This window comes from Phytophthora cinnamomi (assembly GCF_018691715.1).
Source record: "Phytophthora cinnamomi strain GKB4 chromosome Unknown Contig53, whole genome shotgun sequence".
Lineage (NCBI taxonomy): Eukaryota > Oomycota > Peronosporomycetes > Peronosporales > Peronosporaceae > Phytophthora > Phytophthora cinnamomi.
The window spans coordinates 1,042,693-1,061,260 of NW_027150986.1; the positions used below are offsets into that span (position 1 = coordinate 1,042,693).

Genomic DNA, 18,568 nt, shown 5'->3' on the forward strand with positions numbered 1-18,568 from the left:
TCCAACTATTGCTGAGGACTTTGCCAAGTAATTGTATTTCAACAGCTCTTGGGCGGTCATTCTAGTGATACAAGTGCTTCGACGATATGTGGAAGCCCAGCGAGAGGTCATTGTCTTCACTCATCGCACGGTATCAGCACAAATCAAGGTGACTTACCACCTCCGAGGGTATGCAGTGATGACAAAGTCATTTTAGCGTGTAGGTATCCGAAGCAAGCGTTCGTGCAACACGAATTATTAACGTTAGCAGAGGTACAACCCCAACAATAAACCCTCTCATTCCCGTTACGTATTCCCGTTCAAGTGTGCCATGGCCTTCCTCGAGGACGACGACGAGGCCTTCAAGGCGGCGCTGTCCTTCGTGGACGAGTTTGCGCTCGACGAAGAAGGCGCGGGTGGTTCCTCTCCCAGTACGCAGCTCCCTTCAGCTGCAGTGATAGTAGACCCGAACGAGCTCAGAGAGAGACGTCGCAGACAGGTGAACGAGAGGCGGAGGTCGATGCGTAAAGCTGGCGTGTATGCAGACCCGAACCGCGTTCGCAATGGAGAGCGGGCCGAGATCTCGCGCCTCCGCGAGCAGCTGGAGCAGCTTCAACTTGACCTCCAGGTCTTGCAGGAGCGGGAGGCCACGCCAGCGAAGGAGTCGCTGCGACGACGGAGCGATGCTCCCAGCGTGACCACATTGGCGTCTCGTGCCCCCTCCGTGTGGCAGGAACTAGCGATGCGACAGAGAAGTCGACGCGATGAGGCGGAGCGGGAGAACATCCGTCTGAGACTCGGCGTGGAGCGCCAACGGAAGCTGGCGGGGACGCTCAGCAGCTTGCTGAGAAGGCGAGCTGATCTCTTGGTAAGGCAGGCTCTACTCTTGCTCTTAAGTTCTAGACTGCTGTCATTTCTTAGCTGTGTTCACTGACCAACGGAGGTTTGGCGTGTTATGCTCGCTGCAGACGAAGGATTGCGTACCTTTGACGAGACAGCCATACCTGGAACATCACGTCGTGAACGTGCTGGACGTCCACGGGGATATGGAGGACTTTCGGGTGCTCTTTCAGCACCTCGAGACGGCGTACCGAGGCTTGGATGCGGTGTTCACAGCCAACGGTCTGGCTAGCTCGGCTCTTTCCCCCAGCGACGTGCACTTGCGCGAAAGCGCCGACGGCCGATACCTCGAGTGCTTCAGCCACAAACTGCTGCCTTTTGATATTTGTGCGACCACCGAGGCTATTTGGGAGCACTTCAAGGGCGTTGAGAAACACTTTGGCAACGGCAGCCTCTACGCGAAAGCTGCCAACGTAGGTGTCACGTGCAGAACTCGAGCCTGCGCGCTTGCATCGATCTAACGGATCGGGTATCATATTTTGTTGTTGTTTTCTGCCTTGCAGAACCTCGACGAGCCGTACACTATCGTCGAACACTTCACCAAGGAGCTGTACGCCAACACGTCTCGAGCCGACATCAAAGTGAAGCAAGTTGTGCGCCGGTTTGTGGGGGCCGACCGCGACGCTGTGATCTGGGTAGCACGCGTGGCGCCTGCAGAGATCAAGCACAAGCTACTGCGTGGTTTAACGTATCACCTTCGTGGTTATGCTGTCACGAAGCGGTCGCCCGACTCGACGCCAAGCCAAGAGCTCTCCGAGCTCCAGCAATGCTCACTCATCTCTCTCGACCACGACGCCAGCATGAAGCTAACCACGACGGACCTGTATGCTCTGACCAACTTCTTGGTCGTGAACAGCGCACAAAACATCCGCGCACACCGCGAGCGCATCGAGAACATCCTCATAGACCAGGCTGTAGCGCGCCGCACACAATGATTTCACATCACCACCGTAATGCATGTACATGGTATCACCGATACCATTTTTACAATTCCTGATTGACGCTATGGCGTTTCTGCAGGAAGACGACGGCGCGTTCGAGGCGGCGCTGTCGTTCCTGGACGAGTTTGCGACTGGCGCGTGCTGCCAGGACGCGCAGGTGCCTGAGACTGATGATGACTCGGGCCCAGCCCGCGACAGCGCACCGCCGAGGACCAAGCGTACACGCCAGGACGCCGGAGGGAGGCACGAATTGAGCGGTGACGACAAAGAGAGGCGAAGAGCGGAGTTCAACGAGAGGAGGAAGCTGCTGCGGAAGGCGGGGGTCTACGGCGACGCTAACAAGGCGCGGAACGAGCGCGCGCGGGCGATCACGGCTCTGCGGGAGGAGGCGGGGAAGCTGCAGATCGACCTGCAGATTCTGCAGACTCGGCAGCACACTAATGACCAGAGAGCGAACATGAAGGAGGAGGATGGCAGTGCGTTGGCCATGAGCGACACGGGGTCTCAGGTCACCAGCCTGTGGCAGGGGCTGGCAGGGGCTGGCAGACCAGCAGCGGCGCCGCCGTCAAGAGGCAGAACGTGACAATGTGCTGCTGAGACTCGCTGTAGAGCGCCAACGGAAGGTGGCGAACAGCTTGACTAGGCAGATGCAACGGCGAGCGGCACAGTTGGTAGGGGGACATCGTTCTATGGTGTTTCTGCTGTCCTCGGTCCGCAGTTTGCTGACTTGTGTGTTTGCAGACGAATGAGTGTGCGTCTCTGGTGACATCGGCTCCTTCCAACCAGAACTCCTTCCATGTGCTCGACTTTAAGGGAGACCTGGAGGGCTTTCGGGGTCTTTTTCGCCGTCTTGACAATGCCTACCGAAACGTGGACAACGTGTTCATGACCAACGGCTTGGCTGGTATGACGATATCCCCAGTAGACGTCCATGTTCGCAAGGGTGACGACGGTAAATCTCTCAAGTTCGCGAGCTACAAAGTGCTGCCTTTCGACGTCCGTGCTGCTGCAGAGGCGACATGGAACCACTTCAAAGGCGTTGAGAAGCACCTTGCCTACGGCAACCTGTACGAAAAGGCGGAGAAGGTTAGTGTGCTGCCTCGACTCTAGCTAACAGCCCCGGTTGCTTACATGGTTGTGCGTCTAACGTTGCAGGGCCTCGACGAGCCGTACACGATCATCGCGGACTTCAAAAAGGAGGTCTACTCCAACAGCTCTCGGGCGGATATTAAGGTGAAGCAAGTCATCCGGCGATACGTAGAGGAGGACCGCGATATCGCGCTCTGGGTTTCACGTGCAGTCCCCATCGAGATCAAGCACAAGATTCTACAAGGACTGACGTATCACCTTCGAGGCTACGCAGTGACCAAGCGCTCGTCCGAGTCTTCTCCAGATCGAGAGGTCTCCGTCCTGCAACTTTGCTACTTGATCTCTCTCGACCAAGACATCGACGTGCGGTGTGACGCCGCCAACCTGCAGGGGCTGATCAACTTCCTCGTGGTCACCACGAAGCAGAACATCCTGGCGCATCGGGAACAGATCGAGAATGCTTTGATCGATCGATCTCTCTCACATCACAAATAACTAGCGACATCTGTCAATACCATCGTTGCTTGCGCTACCGCATCAGTTCATCAAGTTCTTAGTAGCTACTAGCGCATGAATGTCGACGTCCCCGCTGGTATGGCGTTGCTACTAGACGACGACACCGTGTTAGAGGCCGCTCTGTCGTTCCTGGACGACCTTGTGCCTGGCACGGGGCCCGCGGGGCTCGAAGACGTACGGTCTCCGCTAACGGATAGGCAGGACGACGACTCGACCGACTCGACCGCCAGCTTCACGCCGAAAGCCAAGCGCCCTCGGCACAGAGCGTCGACGAAGAAACAGGAGAGCGAGGAGGAGAAGCAGAGGCGCAAGGCAGAGCTCAATGCGCGCAGGAAGCTGCTGCGCAAGGCCGGCGTCTACGGCGACGCCAACCGCGCGCGCAACGAGCGCTCGCGTGAGATCGCTTATCTCCGGGACCAGATGGAGAAGCTCCAGCTCGACCTGGAGGTTTTGAAGACGCGGCAGGCCCAAGAGGAGAAGGAGGAGAATGAACCGAGTTCGACTGCACTGGTCAGGAAGACGACGGAGATCACGGGCATGTGGCAGGGGCTAGCCGAGCAGCAGAAACGTCGACGCGAGGAGGCAGAGCGAGACAATGCGCTCTTGCGACTCGCTGTGGAGCGCCAAACCAGGATGGCGGACAGTCTGCGCAGCTTGATGCAGAGGCGGGCGTCGCAACTGGTACGTCCGCGAAGCTCGATGGACTTGTGGGGGCACTAAAACTCACTTGCTGATGTGTGTGTTTTCATCTGCAGATGAACGAGTGCTCGTCGTTGATGACTCTGGCTCGCTCAAAGCACCATGCTGTAGACGTGTTGCAGTTGTGTGGCGATTTATCGGACTTCCACGGTCTCTTTCAGCGCCTTGAGGCTTCGTATCGGAGGCTTGACGACGTTTTCATGGCGAATGGTCTGGCTGGGATGAGAGTCTCGCCGGTGGACGTGCACGTTCGGGAGGGTGTCGATGGCAACTTCTTTGAACTGTCGACTTACAAAACGCTGCCTTTTGACGTGCGTTCCACCGCGGAGGCGGCCTGGAAACACTTCAAGGGTGTTGAGAAGCATCTTGGCAATGGCAGCCTCTATCAAAAAGCTGAGAAGGTATTCACTGGTCTACTTCCCTTCCTGGAGTTGATGAAAGTCTTGTGCTAATTGCCGTGTCTTGTGTGCTTGCCAGACGGATCTCAGCGAGCCGTTCACACTCATCTCGGACTTCAACAAGGAGATTGTCTCCAACAGCTCTCGAGCAGACATCCGCGTGAAGCAAGCCATCCGACGCTTCGTGGAAGATGACCGCGACATCATCGCCTGGACCTCGCGCGTAGTGCCGATCGAGGTGAAGAACAAGCTGCTTCGCGGACTGACGTACAGCTTGCGGGGCTACGCTGTCACCCAGCGGTCTCCAGACTCGACCTCGAAGCGGGAGCTCTCCGTTCTGAAGCTCTGCTACATGATTTCCATCGACCGCGACATCGAGACCAAGTTCGGCCTCGACGACTTGCGCACCATCACCGACTTCATGATAGTCAGCATCGGCCAGAACATGCGAGCCCACCGCGAGTTCATCGAGAACGCACTCGTCGACCAAGCGCTCACAGCAGGAGCAGCACCAGCTGGTAGCACCGTGTAAACCTAATTTTTGTCCATCGAGGCTCACTGAACACTTTGCAAGCAGTGACTCATTCGTGAATCACCAGTCTACAGTACAGTACACTACAGTACAGTCCAGCATTGACAATGGCTCTGCTGGACGACGACGATGCATTCGAAGCGGCGCTGTCCTTCCTAGACGAGTACGACGCGCTACATGATGTGCACGGGTCGTTTGAGGGACAGGCGGCACCAACGCCGCCTCAAATACCAGCGAGGCAGCGCTCGCTGGAAGACAAGCTGAGACGCAAGAAGGAGTTCAACGAGAGGAGGAAAATGCTGCGTCGGACGGGCGTCTACGGCGACCCGAACCGGTCACGCAACGAGCGCAAGAAGGAGATCGCGTTCTTGCGCGAGCAGCTGCAAAAGCTGCAGCTCGACCGGCAGGCCCTGCAGAGTAAAGCCGCTGAGCAAACAGACAAAGAGGAGGAGACTGCTGGGCAGAGTGGAGAGGAAACGGCGTTGGTGCCGAGAGTGTGGCGGGAGATGGCGGGTCGCCAGAGAAAGCGACGGAGGGAGGCAGAGAGCGAGAACATTCGCCTGAAGGTGGTGGTGGAGCAACAGCAGAAGGTGGCGGACAGTCTGCGCAGTTTGCTACGGAAGCGAGCGGCTCAATTGGAGAAAGAGTACTCAGCCTTCACAGATCCCGCCTTCTCGGGGCACTACGTCGACAGAGTGTTGGACTTTCGTGGGGATATTGGAGAGTTCCAAGGCCTGTTCAGACACCTTGATTCTGCCCGCTTGGAATTGGATACCATGCTCGCGGCCAATGGTCTAGCAAACATGACGATCTCTCCGATCGATGTGCATATTCGTGAAGGCTTCAACGGCAAGTACATGGAGTTTTTCACCTTCAAGGAGCTACCGTTCGGGTTGCAGGACACCCAGGAGGTCGCATGGGATCACTGGAAGGGAATGGAAAAGCACATTATGGGCAACGGTGGGCTGTACCAGAAAACTGCTAAGGTGCGTTAGTCCTGCGCGACTTGATAGTGCATGGCAATTCTGACGAAATGCTATCCACCTTCTTGTGTTTTGTTTTAGAACGTGGATCAGCCCTACACGATCGTAGAGGACTTTACCAAGGAGCTGTTCTCAAACTCTGCTCGAGCAGATGTGCAAGTAAGGCAAGTGGTGCGCCGCTACATCGAAACGGACCGTGATATTATAATCTGGGTTGCACGCTTAACCCCAGCAGAGGTCAAGCACAAAATGCTCCGTGGCTTGGCATACAATCTTCGGGGTCAAGTGGTGGTGAAGCGGTCCCCGCACTCCACCCTAGACCAGGAGATTTCTGTGCTCCAGCAGTGTTCGCTTATATATCTGGACCAGGGAGCCCGACTTCGATATGACCCATCGAGTCTGCGGGCACTGACAAATTTCCTGACCATCCACGCAGCACAAAATCAACGAGCTCATCGCGAGCTCATCGAAAACACGCTGCTAGACCGCTCAGTCAGTAGAACGCATCTCACGTGTAAAGTGTAGTTGTGCAAAATGCAATAAGACAAGAAACAGCATATTTTTGTTTTAGTGTACGTGCATCACAGAAATTGGCAGGCCATCGTCATGACTACATCTTGACCGCCTGGTCCATCAAAACATTCTCGATAAGCTCCTGGCTTGCCGTGGTGTTGCCGGCTACAGTGCCCAACATGAAATCCGTTAGTGCGCGCACTGCTGCAGGGTCATATACGGTGTGATCCTCTTTCTCCGGTGACACGAGCGAGCATATTTGAAGTAGCGAGAATTCTCGATTTGGTGTGGATGCCTTTGCTCGTTTTGTGACCGCGTATCCCTGATGGCGAAAACCAAGGCCTTTGACGCGCTGGTCGTCAAATTCTAGCGGAACGACACTTGCAACCCAGATCACGATTTCGCGGTCTTCTTCCACGTAGCGCCGTAGTACCTGTTTTGCATGGAAGTCTGCTCGTGCACTGTCGGCAAAGAATTCCTTCGCAAAGTCCTCAATAATCGTGTCCGGCGTGTCTGGGGTCTCCAAATGCTTTATGCAACCACATACACAAAGTTAATCCTACATGCAAAAACGATCGCGCAGTGGCCGCTGCTCACCTTTGCCACCTTCCCCTCATACATGTTACCGCGATGCTTCTCAGCCCCCTTAAAGTGGTTCCACACAGCTTGAGCTGTTGCACGCATCCCAAACGGCATGACCTTGTTCGCAAAAATGTCCAGGTACATGCAATCGGCGCCCTCACGCATTCTAGCGTCTCGGTGCGTGGTCTCCATCGTCGCCAATCCGTTCGCAGCAAACACGGCATCCACCTCACGGTACGCCCTATCGAGGTGGGCCAACAAGTCCTTGAAGTCGCTCACGTCAGCACGGAAATCCAGCGTCCGTCCCTGCGAGTACTTGGACTTTTTGGTTTGCGATAAACTCGTGCACTCCACAACCTAGACCGCCAAGAACCAACCATGCAGACAGCAAACCACTCCATCAACAACACTACCCACCCATCCACTACACCATTCACGCCTCCACCGACCTGTTGCTTTGCTCTCTTCTGCAGCAAACTCTCCAGCCCTTTGGCCATCTTGATCTGGTTCTCCAGAATGAGCTTGAGTCGCACGTTCTCCCGCTCCGCCTTCTCCCTCCGCCTGCGTTGACGACACGCCACTTCCTTCCACACCGTCGGCACCTGCACCGGGTCGTACAGCGAGACGGTGGAGTCGTCTCCTTCGTCTTGCTTTATCGTCTGCACGCTCGTCTTCTCTCCATGCTGGCGAATGGCTCGCGTCTGCGTCCTCGGGTGGAGCTTCAGCGCCTTCATCTCCAGCTCCAGCTGCGCCACCTTCTCTCTGAGGTAGGCCAGCTCGATCTTCCGTTCGTTCCTGGCTCTGTTGGGGTCTCCTCTGGTCACGGGCTTCTTGGGGCCCGCGGACTTCTTCCTGCCTCTCGCAACGGTCTTCCGCTTCGTCGACACCTGTCCTGTGGCCGGAAGACCGAGTTCCAGCCTCGCGGAGGGCTTGCTCGAGAGCTGGAACGCGGGCGAAGACGGTGACGTCATGGACGTGTCGCTCCCTTCCCCGGGGGACGCGTACGCGCCTCCGAAAGCCGGCGCGAGACTGGGCGACAGCAGCTCGATGTCATCGACTGGCGCGGACGCCAGCGACGGCGAGAAGGCGGCACCGGCGGCTCCCGACGCCGAGGGGGCCGACGTGAACACCGACGTGCCGATGGAGTACTGCTCCACGAAGGACAGCGCCGCCTCGAAGGCGCGCACGGCGTCGTCGTCCTCCAGGAAGGCCATCAGGAGCTCAATTAAAAAATACAGTTAAACGAATCACCGGAACAAATAGTACGTGCTGATTGGTCCACGTTTAATACTGAATGTAGGATCTAACCTACAGCTATAGATTTAAACGTAGACTCGGGGTTGACCTGGATTTGTGTGCGCCACATACATCTAGGTGACAACTTCAAGTTGCAGCGCATCACTCGCAAAACGTGAATCCGACCACAAGGCTCAGAGCTGCAGCCCACCATGCAAATTCGGCCATAGACGCGGAAGAGCTCGTGCTGTCGCCGACAGTAGCAGAGGTCGCCGCCAGCGTGAAGGTCGCGCACAGGTTGTTGGTGATACCGGCGTCGTTATACACGTCGCAGTCCGTGTCGGGGTGGATGGCCACGACGAATTCGCCGTTTTCGGCCACCTGGTTGAAGCCGCTGCCGATATTAGGCTTGTACACGCTCCAGTCGTCAGCCGTGAGTGTGAACATGACGGTTGTGGAGGCCCCCGCCTCGAGCTCGATCTTCTCGAACTTCCGCAGCATCTTGACTTCGGGGACTGAGATGGACCGGTAGGGCTGAATCATGAACAGCATGACGGTCTCCTTGCCAGCCATCGTGCCGTTGTTCGTCACCGCCACCGATGCTGTAAGCGTGTTGGACTGGCTGGTGATCTTCTTGGTGCTGAGTGTCAAGTCGGAGTACCAGAAACTGGTGTAGCTTAACCCGGCACCAAAGTCCCATTGCATTTCGCAGTCGCCGTAGGTGCACTGGGTGTCGACCCGGTGGCGGTATGGGATCATGATGTGGCCAGAGTACTTCGGGTACGTGATAGGCAACCTTCCACTCGGGTTTACCTCACCAAACAGGATTTCTGCCATGGCCTGACCGCCTTGCTCGCAGGGAAGACCACCCCACACAACGGCGCTCACCAAGTCAGGTAGCGAACCGAGCAGTCTTGGACGGCCTTCGAACAGAATTAGCACTACCTTGGTGCCAGTATTCGCGAGGGCCTGAACATACTCGAGTTGACCCGAGGGCAGCGTCAATTCGTCGATATCACCCCACTTTTCGGCATAAGGGGCTTCACCGATGGCGACAACGACCACGTCAGCGCTGCTGGCATATCCTGTCGCTGTCGAGAGGTCTTCGTCAGAGTACGTTCCGTCGGCATTGAGCCCGTTGAAATATGTAACTGAGTCGGTGCCGACCAAGTCCTCGATACCCTGTCGCACTGATGTACCATGCGCAAAATAGTCGTTGCCGGAGGTTCCTTGCCAATAAATACTCCAACCTCCACACTGGTAGCCGATGTCATCAACAGAAAATCCCGTCAGGAACAACGAGGTACCGTTGCGGAGCGGCAGAAGATTGTCGTCGTTCTTGAGTAGCACGATGGACTCCCTGGCAAGATTTAGCGCCTCCTCCAAGTCGTCGTCATTCCCAACCAGGTCAACATTATCCTCGCCGGGGACTGGGGTGTCGTAGAGACCCATCTGGAGCTTCATCTTGATGATACGCTTGGCTGAAGAGCGGAGACGATCCTCATAGTCAGAATTGCTGGACAGCACGTACTTTGCTTGGTCAATGAAGTCCGTACTGTACGGTACCATGCTCATGTCTAGCGAGGTGTTGGCGATCACCAATTCAACAGCATCTTGCTGCGTGCTTACAACGCGGTGCCAGCTCTGGAGATTGTTCACCTCACCCCAATCTGTGACAACAACACCACTGAAGTCGAGGTCGTTGCGAAGTAGATTTTTCAAAATTTTAGTGCTTGAGACGACGGGGACCCCATTTACCGAGACGTAGTTCTCCATCGTCGACATGGCGCCGTGCTCGATGCCAGCCTTGAACGACGGCACGTGGTGATTCAGCAGGTCGTAGTCTGAAATGGTGGTGCTCTCGCGGTCCACACCCGTGGCTGTCTGCGAGTACCCGATAAAATGTTTCATGCAGGCTCCGCTCTGGCTGTTGTTCTGCACTCCTCGGATGTAGGCGGCGCCAAGCACCGAAGTCAAATACGGGTCTTCTCCGAATGTCTCGTACGTACGCGTCCACAAGGGGTTGTACGAAATGTCGAGAATGGGTCCTAATACCCAAGTAATTCCTGCTGCAGCCGTATCACGCGCTGTGATGTAGCCCATCGCACGCGCCAACTCGGGGTTGAAGCTTGCACCTGCATTGATCTGCTGCGGGAACATCACAGCCTGGTCCACATACTGCGCGCCGTGCACCGAGTCGAGTCCGTACACCATCGGGTGTCCTCCGTTTTCGTCCATGTGGTACGTTTGGATCTCCTTGATCGCGTTTCGCCACCCGGTGGCGTTCCATCCTGCGAACGGTGAGTTCAAGTAGGAACCCACGCCCAGTTTGGCGTATCGGCGCACCAGCGTCTCGTTCACGGAGTTGTCGTCGTTGAGCACCATGCTGATGTCGAGCTGACACATTTGGCCGATGACTTGGTCCGTCGAGAAGTCATTCACGATCGTCTGCGCCTGCGCGTCCAAGCTGTCGCTGCCGCTAGAGGAGGAGCTGGCGAGCGCCGAGTGCAGCAGTGCTGCGTGAATTGCCACCAGAAGCCAATTCGTGGTCATCGAGACCTGTGCACGGTAGTTTCCTGGAGGAAAATGGGGGAATGATGAAGGTCATCGCGGGCGCTGCTCGGGTAGCTGGCTGGGGTCGCTGGTCCGGTGTGCCTCGCACATCGCCGACGCATTGTCATTGCTGCCGGCGCACTCGGATCAGGTGACGCGCTTCGAGTACCATTTTGGCCCTTTCATATCGCGAGGTAGTAATGGAGATCGCGCAAGAGTATATGTACACGTACAGTTGCAGCGACTTGGTCAGTTCGATCAGAACGGGGTCGCCATATCGCCGCATTTGAATTCGTCAGCCGTTGAGAGCTCACGGCACGGAGGTAGATCTACTACTTGCTGGATAATTGTAGACGGAAGGATTCGGGTCACTCTGCGTCAGGACAATGGAGTGTCGAAGCCCCACGAGCAGACGATGTCCTCTCGGCGGGTTTGTTGGCAACATCGGGGTGGCGGTACATGCACAGTACCAACATGTATCCAGAAAATTTTGCTCGATGTGCAAGCCATGCTGGGTTGCCTTCAAATCGATGGGATCACGTCAGTATCGATCAAGTCATTGCGCCGAACGATCTAAGTTTGATAAGCTTACGTTTGGTGAAGGTTGCTCCTTGTTTATCGTCTACCGAGCCAAGTGATAACCGAGAAGGAGAAGAAGTATATTTTTATTATCAAGTGTATTTTGTAATATCGATCCGACCAATGGTCCAAGCCCGCTTCTTCATTCAAAGCGGAATTGTGTCTTGCGACTCACTTAAACGAGCCCACTGCCAACGTTGACGGTGCCTGCGCCACTGCTGGTGTCGACGCTGAACTCGGCGCACAGAGGGTTGGTGATGTTGTTGTACACGTCGCACCACGTTTCCGGCTTCATGGCCACCACGAAGTCGCTGTCCTCGAATACTCGCTTCAGGCCCTTGCCGATCTGCGGGTCGTACACGCTCAAATCGTTCGTGGTCAGCGTGAACGAGACGTCTATGGACTCGCCAGCCTGCAGCTCAATCTTCTTAAACTTCTTCAGCTGCTTCACCTCCGGCACGGAGATTAGGCGGTACGGCTGGATCAAGAACAGCATGACGGTCTCCTTACCGGCACGGGCGCCCACGTTCGTCACGGTCACAGTGGCGGTCACCGTTTCATCCGCGCTCGTGAGCAGCGTCGTGTCCAGCGTTACAGCAGAGTAGTTGAACTGCGTGTAGCTGAGACCCGAACCGAAGTCCCATTGCTGCCAGCAGTTGTCCCAGGCGCATCGCGTCGTGACGCGGTGGTTATATGGGATGGCGATATTAGCCGGGTCCTTTGGGTATGTGATCGGCAGTCTGCCGCTCGGGTTCACCTCGCCGTAAATGATCTCGGCCATAGCCTGACCGCCGAGCTCGCACGGCAGGAGGCCGTCGATGATGGCCATCGAGTGATCAGGGATCGACCCAAGCAGGCGAGGACGGCCCTCGAACAGAACAACGATCATCTTCGTGTTGGTCGCACGAAGCGCCTCGATGTACTTCACCTGGCCTTCGGGCAGCGCGAGATCATCAATGTCGCCAGGCTTCTCAGTGTACTGGGACTCGCCGATCACAGCAACCGTGTACTCGTGCTGGCTCGCGAAACTCACAGCCGTAGCCAGGTCCTCGTCCGAAATGGAGCCGTTCGCTAGCAGGCCGTTGAAGTACGTGAACGAGTTGTTGCCAACCAAGTTCTCAAAACCTTGACGGACACTCACGCCGTTCGGGAACATCGAGTTGCCCGAGTAGCCTTGCCACGCCTTGCTCCATCCACCACACTGGTAGCCCACGTTGTTCGCAGAGTGACCCGTAAGGAAGACGGAGGCATCCTTCGGCAGGGGCAAGACGTCTTCAGCGTTCTTCAGAAGCACGATGGATTCGCGAGCCATGTTCAGAGCCGCAGTCTTGTCGTCGTCGCTGCCAACCATTGAGACAAACTGCTCGCCAGGCACGGGATTTTCGTACAGCCCCAGCTTCAGCTTCGTCTTAATGATGCGCTTGGCGGACTTACGCAGGCGGACTTCATTCTCGGGATACTTCTTCAGCATGTTTTGCGCGTATTCGATAAACTTCGTGTCGTTGGGCACCATGCTCATATCAAGAGAAGTCTCCTTCAGCGACAAGGCCACCGCGTCCTCGTAGCTGTTCACAACGCGGTGCCAGTCTTTGAGGTTGTTGATCTCAGCCCAGTCCGAAACAAGCAGGCCGTCAAATCCAAGGTCAGAGCGCAGCAGGTCGTTCAAGATGCGGGGGTTCGCGATCACCGGGTCTCCGTTGATCGAGATGTAGTTTTCCATCGTCGACATGGCGCCGGCCTCAATGGCAGCCTTGAACGGTGGCAAGAAGTAATTCAGAAGATCGTAGTCCGCCATGATAACGTTGTCGCGGTCATGTCCAGTTGGGGTCTTGGAATACCCGATGAAATGCTTCATGCAGGCAGCGGTTTGGTTGTAGCTCTGGAGTCCACGAACAATGGCGTCTGCCATCACGGATCCCAGGTAGGGGTCCTCGCCGAACGTCTCGTACGTGCGAGACCACAGCGGATTTTGAGAGATGTCGAGGATGGGGCCGAAGACCCATGGGATGCCTGCAGCTTCGGTGTCACGCGCCGTGGTGCGGCCCATTTCGTACACGAGATCGGGATTGAAACTCGCACCGCCGTTAATTTGCTGCGGGAAAATCACAGCTCCGTCGACGTAGTTGGCGCCGTGAACTGAGTCGAGACCGTAGATGATCGGGTGGCCACCGTTTTCCTCCATAGAGATTTCCTGAATGCGCTTAACAACAGCGCGGAACTCGGAGGCAGTCCAACCGAATTTCTTCTGCATGGGTTCATCCCAAATCGTGTTGAGGTACGACCCGACATACCGCTGGGCGTACAGGCGCACCCAGTCCTCGTTGAGCGTGTTGTCCTTGGGATTCATGACGGTGCTGATATCGATTTGCGTCATTTGGCCGATGACCTGCGCCGTCGTGAATCCATCGACGATAGATTGCGCTCGGGTGTCCAACACGCTATCCTCGGCAGCAGTTGATGACAATGTTGTGTCAGGCAGCAACGCAGCTAGACACACTGCGGCTGCGAAGAGTTTGACCATTTTTCAGCGTTAACGTAGCCGTAGCGTGGCTACGTCCGGATTGTGCGCTGAGAATGTCCTGCGTGGCGCAGTGAGAAAGATAAAAAGTGGGTCTGCAGCGGACAGCCCGAATTGCAAATGTTTGGTCGTGGGGAGCAACTCCTTGGGCGTGAATGTCCCATCCACGTTGTACGGTGCTGGCCGAGGTGGGCGCACCAAAATGCAAGCCATTTTACGGTGTTGTGGGGTCGAAGAGCTTTGGTAGAGCACAGCCTCTGCTGCCCACGAAAATTGCCTGTATCGCAAAGAGCTGCAATGCCGGCTGGACGAAGTAAGGGTTCTACTAGCAGCACACTGTAATGCTTCGATCCCGCACCCGCTGATCCACCAGAGCACGCAAAATGTAAAGCGTACGATAGGTAAAAGCGGGTAGGACACTCGGCGCGCCCAGAGAGCCATGCAACTACAAATCAACTGAAGATTAAAGTTCTCGCACGAAGGAGACGGTCGTAACATTGAAAAGTTACCTGTAGTGACTGAACTTCAGTTAGTAGCCCTCGAAATAACGAAATCTTTCTTCTTATCTGCTCCGCAGTATAATATAGAGATCATCAGAGAGATCAGCTTCGTAGGGTTGAATTGTGGTTCATGTGCAGTGTCGATGTGGACTGCCGCGAATGTTTACCAGGTGCGTTGGCACCCACACTTTCGGCCTGTCCAACGTTGTAGTGCCCTTAGTCTTCTCGGAATCCAACAAGTCTGGGGTTCCTACACCTTCACGGGTCCGTATCCGTATCCACTCCAAAGACAAGGCCGGTGTCTTAGGCAATTTCGATTTGTTTAATGAGTGTGGCAAAACCTCGACGAGCCACGTTCTGGCTTTCATGGGTATCGTAACGGATGCATCCACGCGTGCTTCCCGATGAGCTGTATCTCACAAGTACTCAGGGACTGATTAAGGTAACGCCATCAATGTTCATTCACCACAAACCATCTTTGAGAGTGGACAAATCTTAGAACTTCTAGTGCAGAGCAGCAAGGCTGGTGGGGGTTAAATACCTGCCCGCCTCAACGGTTCCAGCTCCAACATCGGCAGCAGCAGGCTCCTTGGCGCTAAGACCGGCGACATCGATGGCAGGGGCACTTGTAGTGACATTCTCAACTGGGGGAGGGAGACCGAAGTTGTCCCGTCCGGTCTCGATCGTGAACACAGCACAAAGTGGGTTGGTGATGTTCTTGTACACATTGCACCAGGTGTCAGGTTTGATAGCAACAACGAAATTGCTGTCCTCGGTGACCTTCTTCAAGCCGCTGCCGATCTGTGGGTCGTACACGCTCCAGTCATCCGCCGTCAGTGCAAAGGACACCTCCTGGGATTCGCCCGCCTGCAGCTGAATGTTCTTGAACTTCTTCAACATCTTCATGCCAGGGACGGAAATCGTTCGGTACGGCTGCGTCATGAACAGCATGACCGTCTCCTTGCCAGCACGAGTCCCGGTGTTCGTGACCGTCACTGCTACAGTGATGGTCGCGTCCGCGCTGGTGATCTTCATCGTATCCAAGGTCACGGCCGAGTAGTTGAAATCGGTGTAACTAAGTCCGGTACCGAAGTCCCATTGCATCCAGCAATGATCGTAAGCGCACTGAGTGCTCACGCGGTGGTAGTAAGGGATAGCGACATTTGACGGGTCCTTGGGGTACGAGATAGGGAGCCTTCCACTCGGGTTCACCTCACCGTATATGATCTCGGCTATTGCTTGACCACTTTTCGATAGCAGAAAACAATAAGACACCACTGCCATGAAGATTTGCAACGTTTTCTTTGATAGACGCATGTTATAGCAAAAGCGTACGCACTGCTCGATCCCGATACTTACCCATATCCACGCAGAATCTAGCGCCGACGCGATGTAGTGCCGTTGATACCAAAGTTGACAGTGCCCGTGTTGAGCGTGAACTGAGCGCACAGATCGCTCGTGATGGTGTTGTACACGTCGCAATCGGTCTCGGGCTTGATCGCCACAACGAAGGTACCGTCCTCCGCAACTTGATTGAAGCCGCTTCCAATCTGAGGGTCGTAAACGCTCCAGTCGTCCGCCGTGAGGGTGAAAGTAACCTCCTGGGTGATACCAGGCTCGAGGTCGATCTTCTTAAACTTCCGCAGCATCTTGACCTCGGGCACGGAGATCAAGCGGTACGGCTGGATGACGAACAGCATTACTGTTTCCTTGCCCGCGACAGACCCAGAGTTGGTAACAAATACAGACGCCGTCAGGGAGTCATCGGGACCCGACACTGTTGTCTTGCTCAGCGTTAGTGCCGAGTACGTGAATGTAGTGTAGCTGAGTCCAGTGCCAAAGTCCCATTGCATCTCGCAGTCAACGTAGGCGCCGCTGTCGTCTACGCACTTGGTGGTCACACGGTGGTTGTACGGGATCATAACGTTGGCCGAGTCCTTAGGGTACGTGAGCGGAAGTCTGCCACTCGGATTCACCTCGCCGTACAAAATTTCTGCCATAGCCTGTCCACCAAGCTCACAGGCCAGCAACCCGTGGACGACCGCGCTAGCGGTGTCAGGAAGAGTATCAAGGAGGCGGGGGCGACCCTCGAACAGGACAAGAATGACCTTAGTTCCTGTTGCTGCGAGAGCCTCCACGTACGCAATCTGTCCCGAGGGTAAGGCCAAGTCGTCGATGTCACCGGGCTTCTCGGCGTAGGTGCTCTCACCAATGACAGCAATTGTGTACTCGTGCTGGCTCGCAAGCGCCACGGCAGTAGCTAAGTCCTCCGAAGTGTAGTTCCCACTCGCGCTTAGCCCATTGAAGAACGTGAACGAGTTATTGCCGACCACGTTCTCCAGGCCCTGGCGAACTGAAACACCGTTCGGGAACATATCGTTACCAGAGTAGCCCTGCCACGCCACACTCCAGCCACCGCACTGGTAGCCGATATTGTCGGCCGAGTGGCCCGTGAGGAACACCGACGACCCATTTGCGAGCGGGAGGATGTTGTTGTCGTTCTTGAGCAGCACGATCGACTCACGCGCCAAGTCCAAAGCGACCGCCTTGTCGTCGTCATTGCCCACCAAGTACTCGTAGCCAGCACCAGGCACTGGGGTTTCGTACAATCCGAGCTTGAGCTTCATCTTAATCACACGCTTGGCTGACTCACGAAGCCGAGGTTCGTATTCCGGATAGTTTGTAAGCATCTCGGTTGCGTAGGTGATGAATTCGGTGTCGTAGGGAACCATGCTCATATCTAAAGCTGTACGAGTGAGCGAAAGTCGAACCGCTTCATCGTAAGTGTCCACGACGCGGTGCCAATCCTTTAGGTTATTGATTTCAGCCCAATCCGTCACTACGACACCATCGTAGGCTAGATCGTTGCGCACGAGGTCCTCGAGAATCTTCGTGTTCGCCACCACGGGAATTCCGTTGATGGAGATGTAGTTCTCCATCGTCGACAGTGCGCCAGCGGCAATTCCAGCCTGGTACGGCTTCACGAAATAATTCAAGAGATCGAAGTCCGCCATGGTGACTCCATCTCGGTCATGCCCGGTAGGGGTCTTGGAATACCCGACGAAGTGCTTCATGCAAGCAGCAGTCTGGTTGTTGCTCTGCAGCCCGCGGATAATCGCGTCGCCGAGCACCGAGCACAAGTACGGGTCCTCGCCGAAAGTCTCGTAGGTGCGAGCCCACAGCGGGTTCTGTGCGAGGTCGAGAATAGGACCAAAAATCCACGGGATCCCTGCTGCCTCAGTGTCGCGACCCGTGATCTTGCCTACTTCGTAGACCAGATCGGGGTTGAAGCTTGCTCCGCTGTTGATCTCCTGGCCGAAGATTACCGCGCCGGCGACGTAGATGGCGCCATGCACCGAGTCGATTCCGTACACCATCGGGTGACCGCCGTTCTCCTCCATGGTGATCTCCTGGATGCGCGAGACGATGGCGCGCCATTCCGTCGCGTTCCATCCCCACTTTCCGTCGATCTCGCTGCCCCAGGGCGTGTTCAGGTACGACCCGACGTAGAGCTTGGCATACGTGCGCACCGAGTCCTCGTTCAGCGAGTAGTCGCTGTTGAGCACCTGGCCGATGTTGATCTGCGTCATCTGGCCCAGCACCTGGGCGACGCTGAAGCCGTCCACGATGGCCTGGGCTTGCGAGTTGTACACGTCGTCGCCCATGACGCGTGCGTCGACCGGGAGAGCGGAGAACGCTGCAAAGCAGCCGAGCACTGCAGCCCACGACGTCAGCATTGCAGTTCGAAGGGCGAGGCTGGAGCTGCAACGAGGAGATTGAGAAGTGAGCTTCGAACGGAGCAGGCATCGCCGATGGCTGGTGGGCGTCTGACCTCCGTGGTGGCAAACGTCGACGCTAGCCTGTCTGTAGTATTAGGGGAAGACGTGGTACGCGCGCGGGCGTTGATGGCGTTGCTGGTGTTGAAGCTGCATTGCCGATCGTGTGGTGTCCGGTGCCCTCGCTTGCTGCTCGGATGCCGGTGGCGGGATGCGTGTCTATCTGATACTGCTGCCCAACTGGTGAGATAATAATGTGGAGTTGGGGGACATG

At 56.0% G+C, this 18,568-nt stretch overlaps 8 protein-coding genes across 9 annotated transcripts; 3 read left to right on the forward strand and 5 right to left on the reverse strand.

Moving 5' to 3' along the window:
• Positions 1-310: 310 nt before the first annotated feature.
• IUM83_00259 (M96 mating-specific protein family) lies at positions 311-3,404 on the forward strand (the record flags this gene model as incomplete). The annotated part of the gene is made up of 7 exons (XM_067924018.1): positions 311-847; positions 948-1,292; positions 1,383-1,793; positions 1,900-2,296; positions 2,430-2,491; positions 2,562-2,906; positions 2,976-3,404. The coding sequence occupies 7 exons, from the start codon at positions 311-313 to the stop codon at positions 3,402-3,404; spliced, it is 2,526 nt and encodes an 841-aa protein (XP_067789457.1).
• A 75-nt stretch (positions 3,405-3,479) lies between these two features.
• On the forward strand, positions 3,480-5,054 carry IUM83_00260 (Dynein heavy chain 1; the record flags this gene model as incomplete). Its single annotated transcript, XM_067924019.1, has 3 exons — positions 3,480-4,106; positions 4,181-4,525; positions 4,602-5,054. 3 exons carry the CDS (start codon positions 3,480-3,482, stop codon positions 5,052-5,054), a joined length of 1,425 nt encoding a protein of 474 aa, XP_067789365.1.
• Positions 5,055-5,161: 107 nt separating this feature from the next.
• IUM83_00261 (M96 mating-specific protein family) lies at positions 5,162-6,332 on the forward strand (the record flags this gene model as incomplete). The annotated part of the gene is made up of 3 exons (XM_067924020.1): positions 5,162-6,040; positions 6,119-6,196; positions 6,273-6,332. The coding sequence occupies 3 exons, from the start codon at positions 5,162-5,164 to the stop codon at positions 6,330-6,332; spliced, it is 1,017 nt and encodes a 338-aa protein (XP_067789366.1).
• A 315-nt stretch (positions 6,333-6,647) lies between these two features.
• On the reverse strand, positions 6,648-8,346 carry IUM83_00262 (M96 mating-specific protein family; the record flags this gene model as incomplete). The annotated part of the gene is made up of 4 exons (XM_067924021.1): positions 6,648-7,079; positions 7,148-7,183; positions 7,412-7,489; positions 7,582-8,346. 4 exons carry the CDS (start codon positions 8,344-8,346, stop codon positions 6,648-6,650), a joined length of 1,311 nt encoding a protein of 436 aa, XP_067789364.1.
• Positions 8,347-8,530: 184 nt separating this feature from the next.
• IUM83_00263 (Lysosomal beta glucosidase) lies at positions 8,531-10,921 on the reverse strand (the record flags this gene model as incomplete). Of its 2 annotated transcripts, none has more annotated exons than XM_067924023.1 (1): positions 8,531-10,921. In XM_067924023.1, one exon carries the CDS (start codon positions 10,919-10,921, stop codon positions 8,531-8,533), a length of 2,391 nt encoding a protein of 796 aa, XP_067788924.1. The 2 variants fall into 2 exon arrangements, with proteins under 2 accessions (XP_067788924.1, XP_067788923.1); XM_067924022.1 differs by having other exon boundaries at positions 8,531-9,943.
• A 754-nt stretch (positions 10,922-11,675) lies between these two features.
• On the reverse strand, positions 11,676-14,021 carry IUM83_00264 (Lysosomal beta glucosidase; the record flags this gene model as incomplete). Its single annotated transcript, XM_067924024.1, has 1 exon — positions 11,676-14,021. The coding sequence occupies one exon, from the start codon at positions 14,019-14,021 to the stop codon at positions 11,676-11,678; it is 2,346 nt and encodes a 781-aa protein (XP_067789362.1).
• A 1,001-nt stretch (positions 14,022-15,022) lies between these two features.
• IUM83_00265 (Lysosomal beta glucosidase) lies at positions 15,023-15,553 on the reverse strand (the record flags this gene model as incomplete). Its single annotated transcript, XM_067924025.1, has 1 exon — positions 15,023-15,553. One exon carries the CDS (start codon positions 15,551-15,553, stop codon positions 15,023-15,025), a length of 531 nt encoding a protein of 176 aa, XP_067788921.1.
• Positions 15,554-15,894: 341 nt separating this feature from the next.
• Positions 15,895-18,255, reverse strand: IUM83_00266 (Lysosomal beta glucosidase; the record flags this gene model as incomplete). Its single annotated transcript, XM_067924026.1, has 2 exons — positions 15,895-17,162; positions 17,367-18,255. The coding sequence occupies 2 exons, from the start codon at positions 18,253-18,255 to the stop codon at positions 15,895-15,897; spliced, it is 2,157 nt and encodes a 718-aa protein (XP_067789361.1).
• Positions 18,256-18,568: the final 313 nt, after the last annotated feature.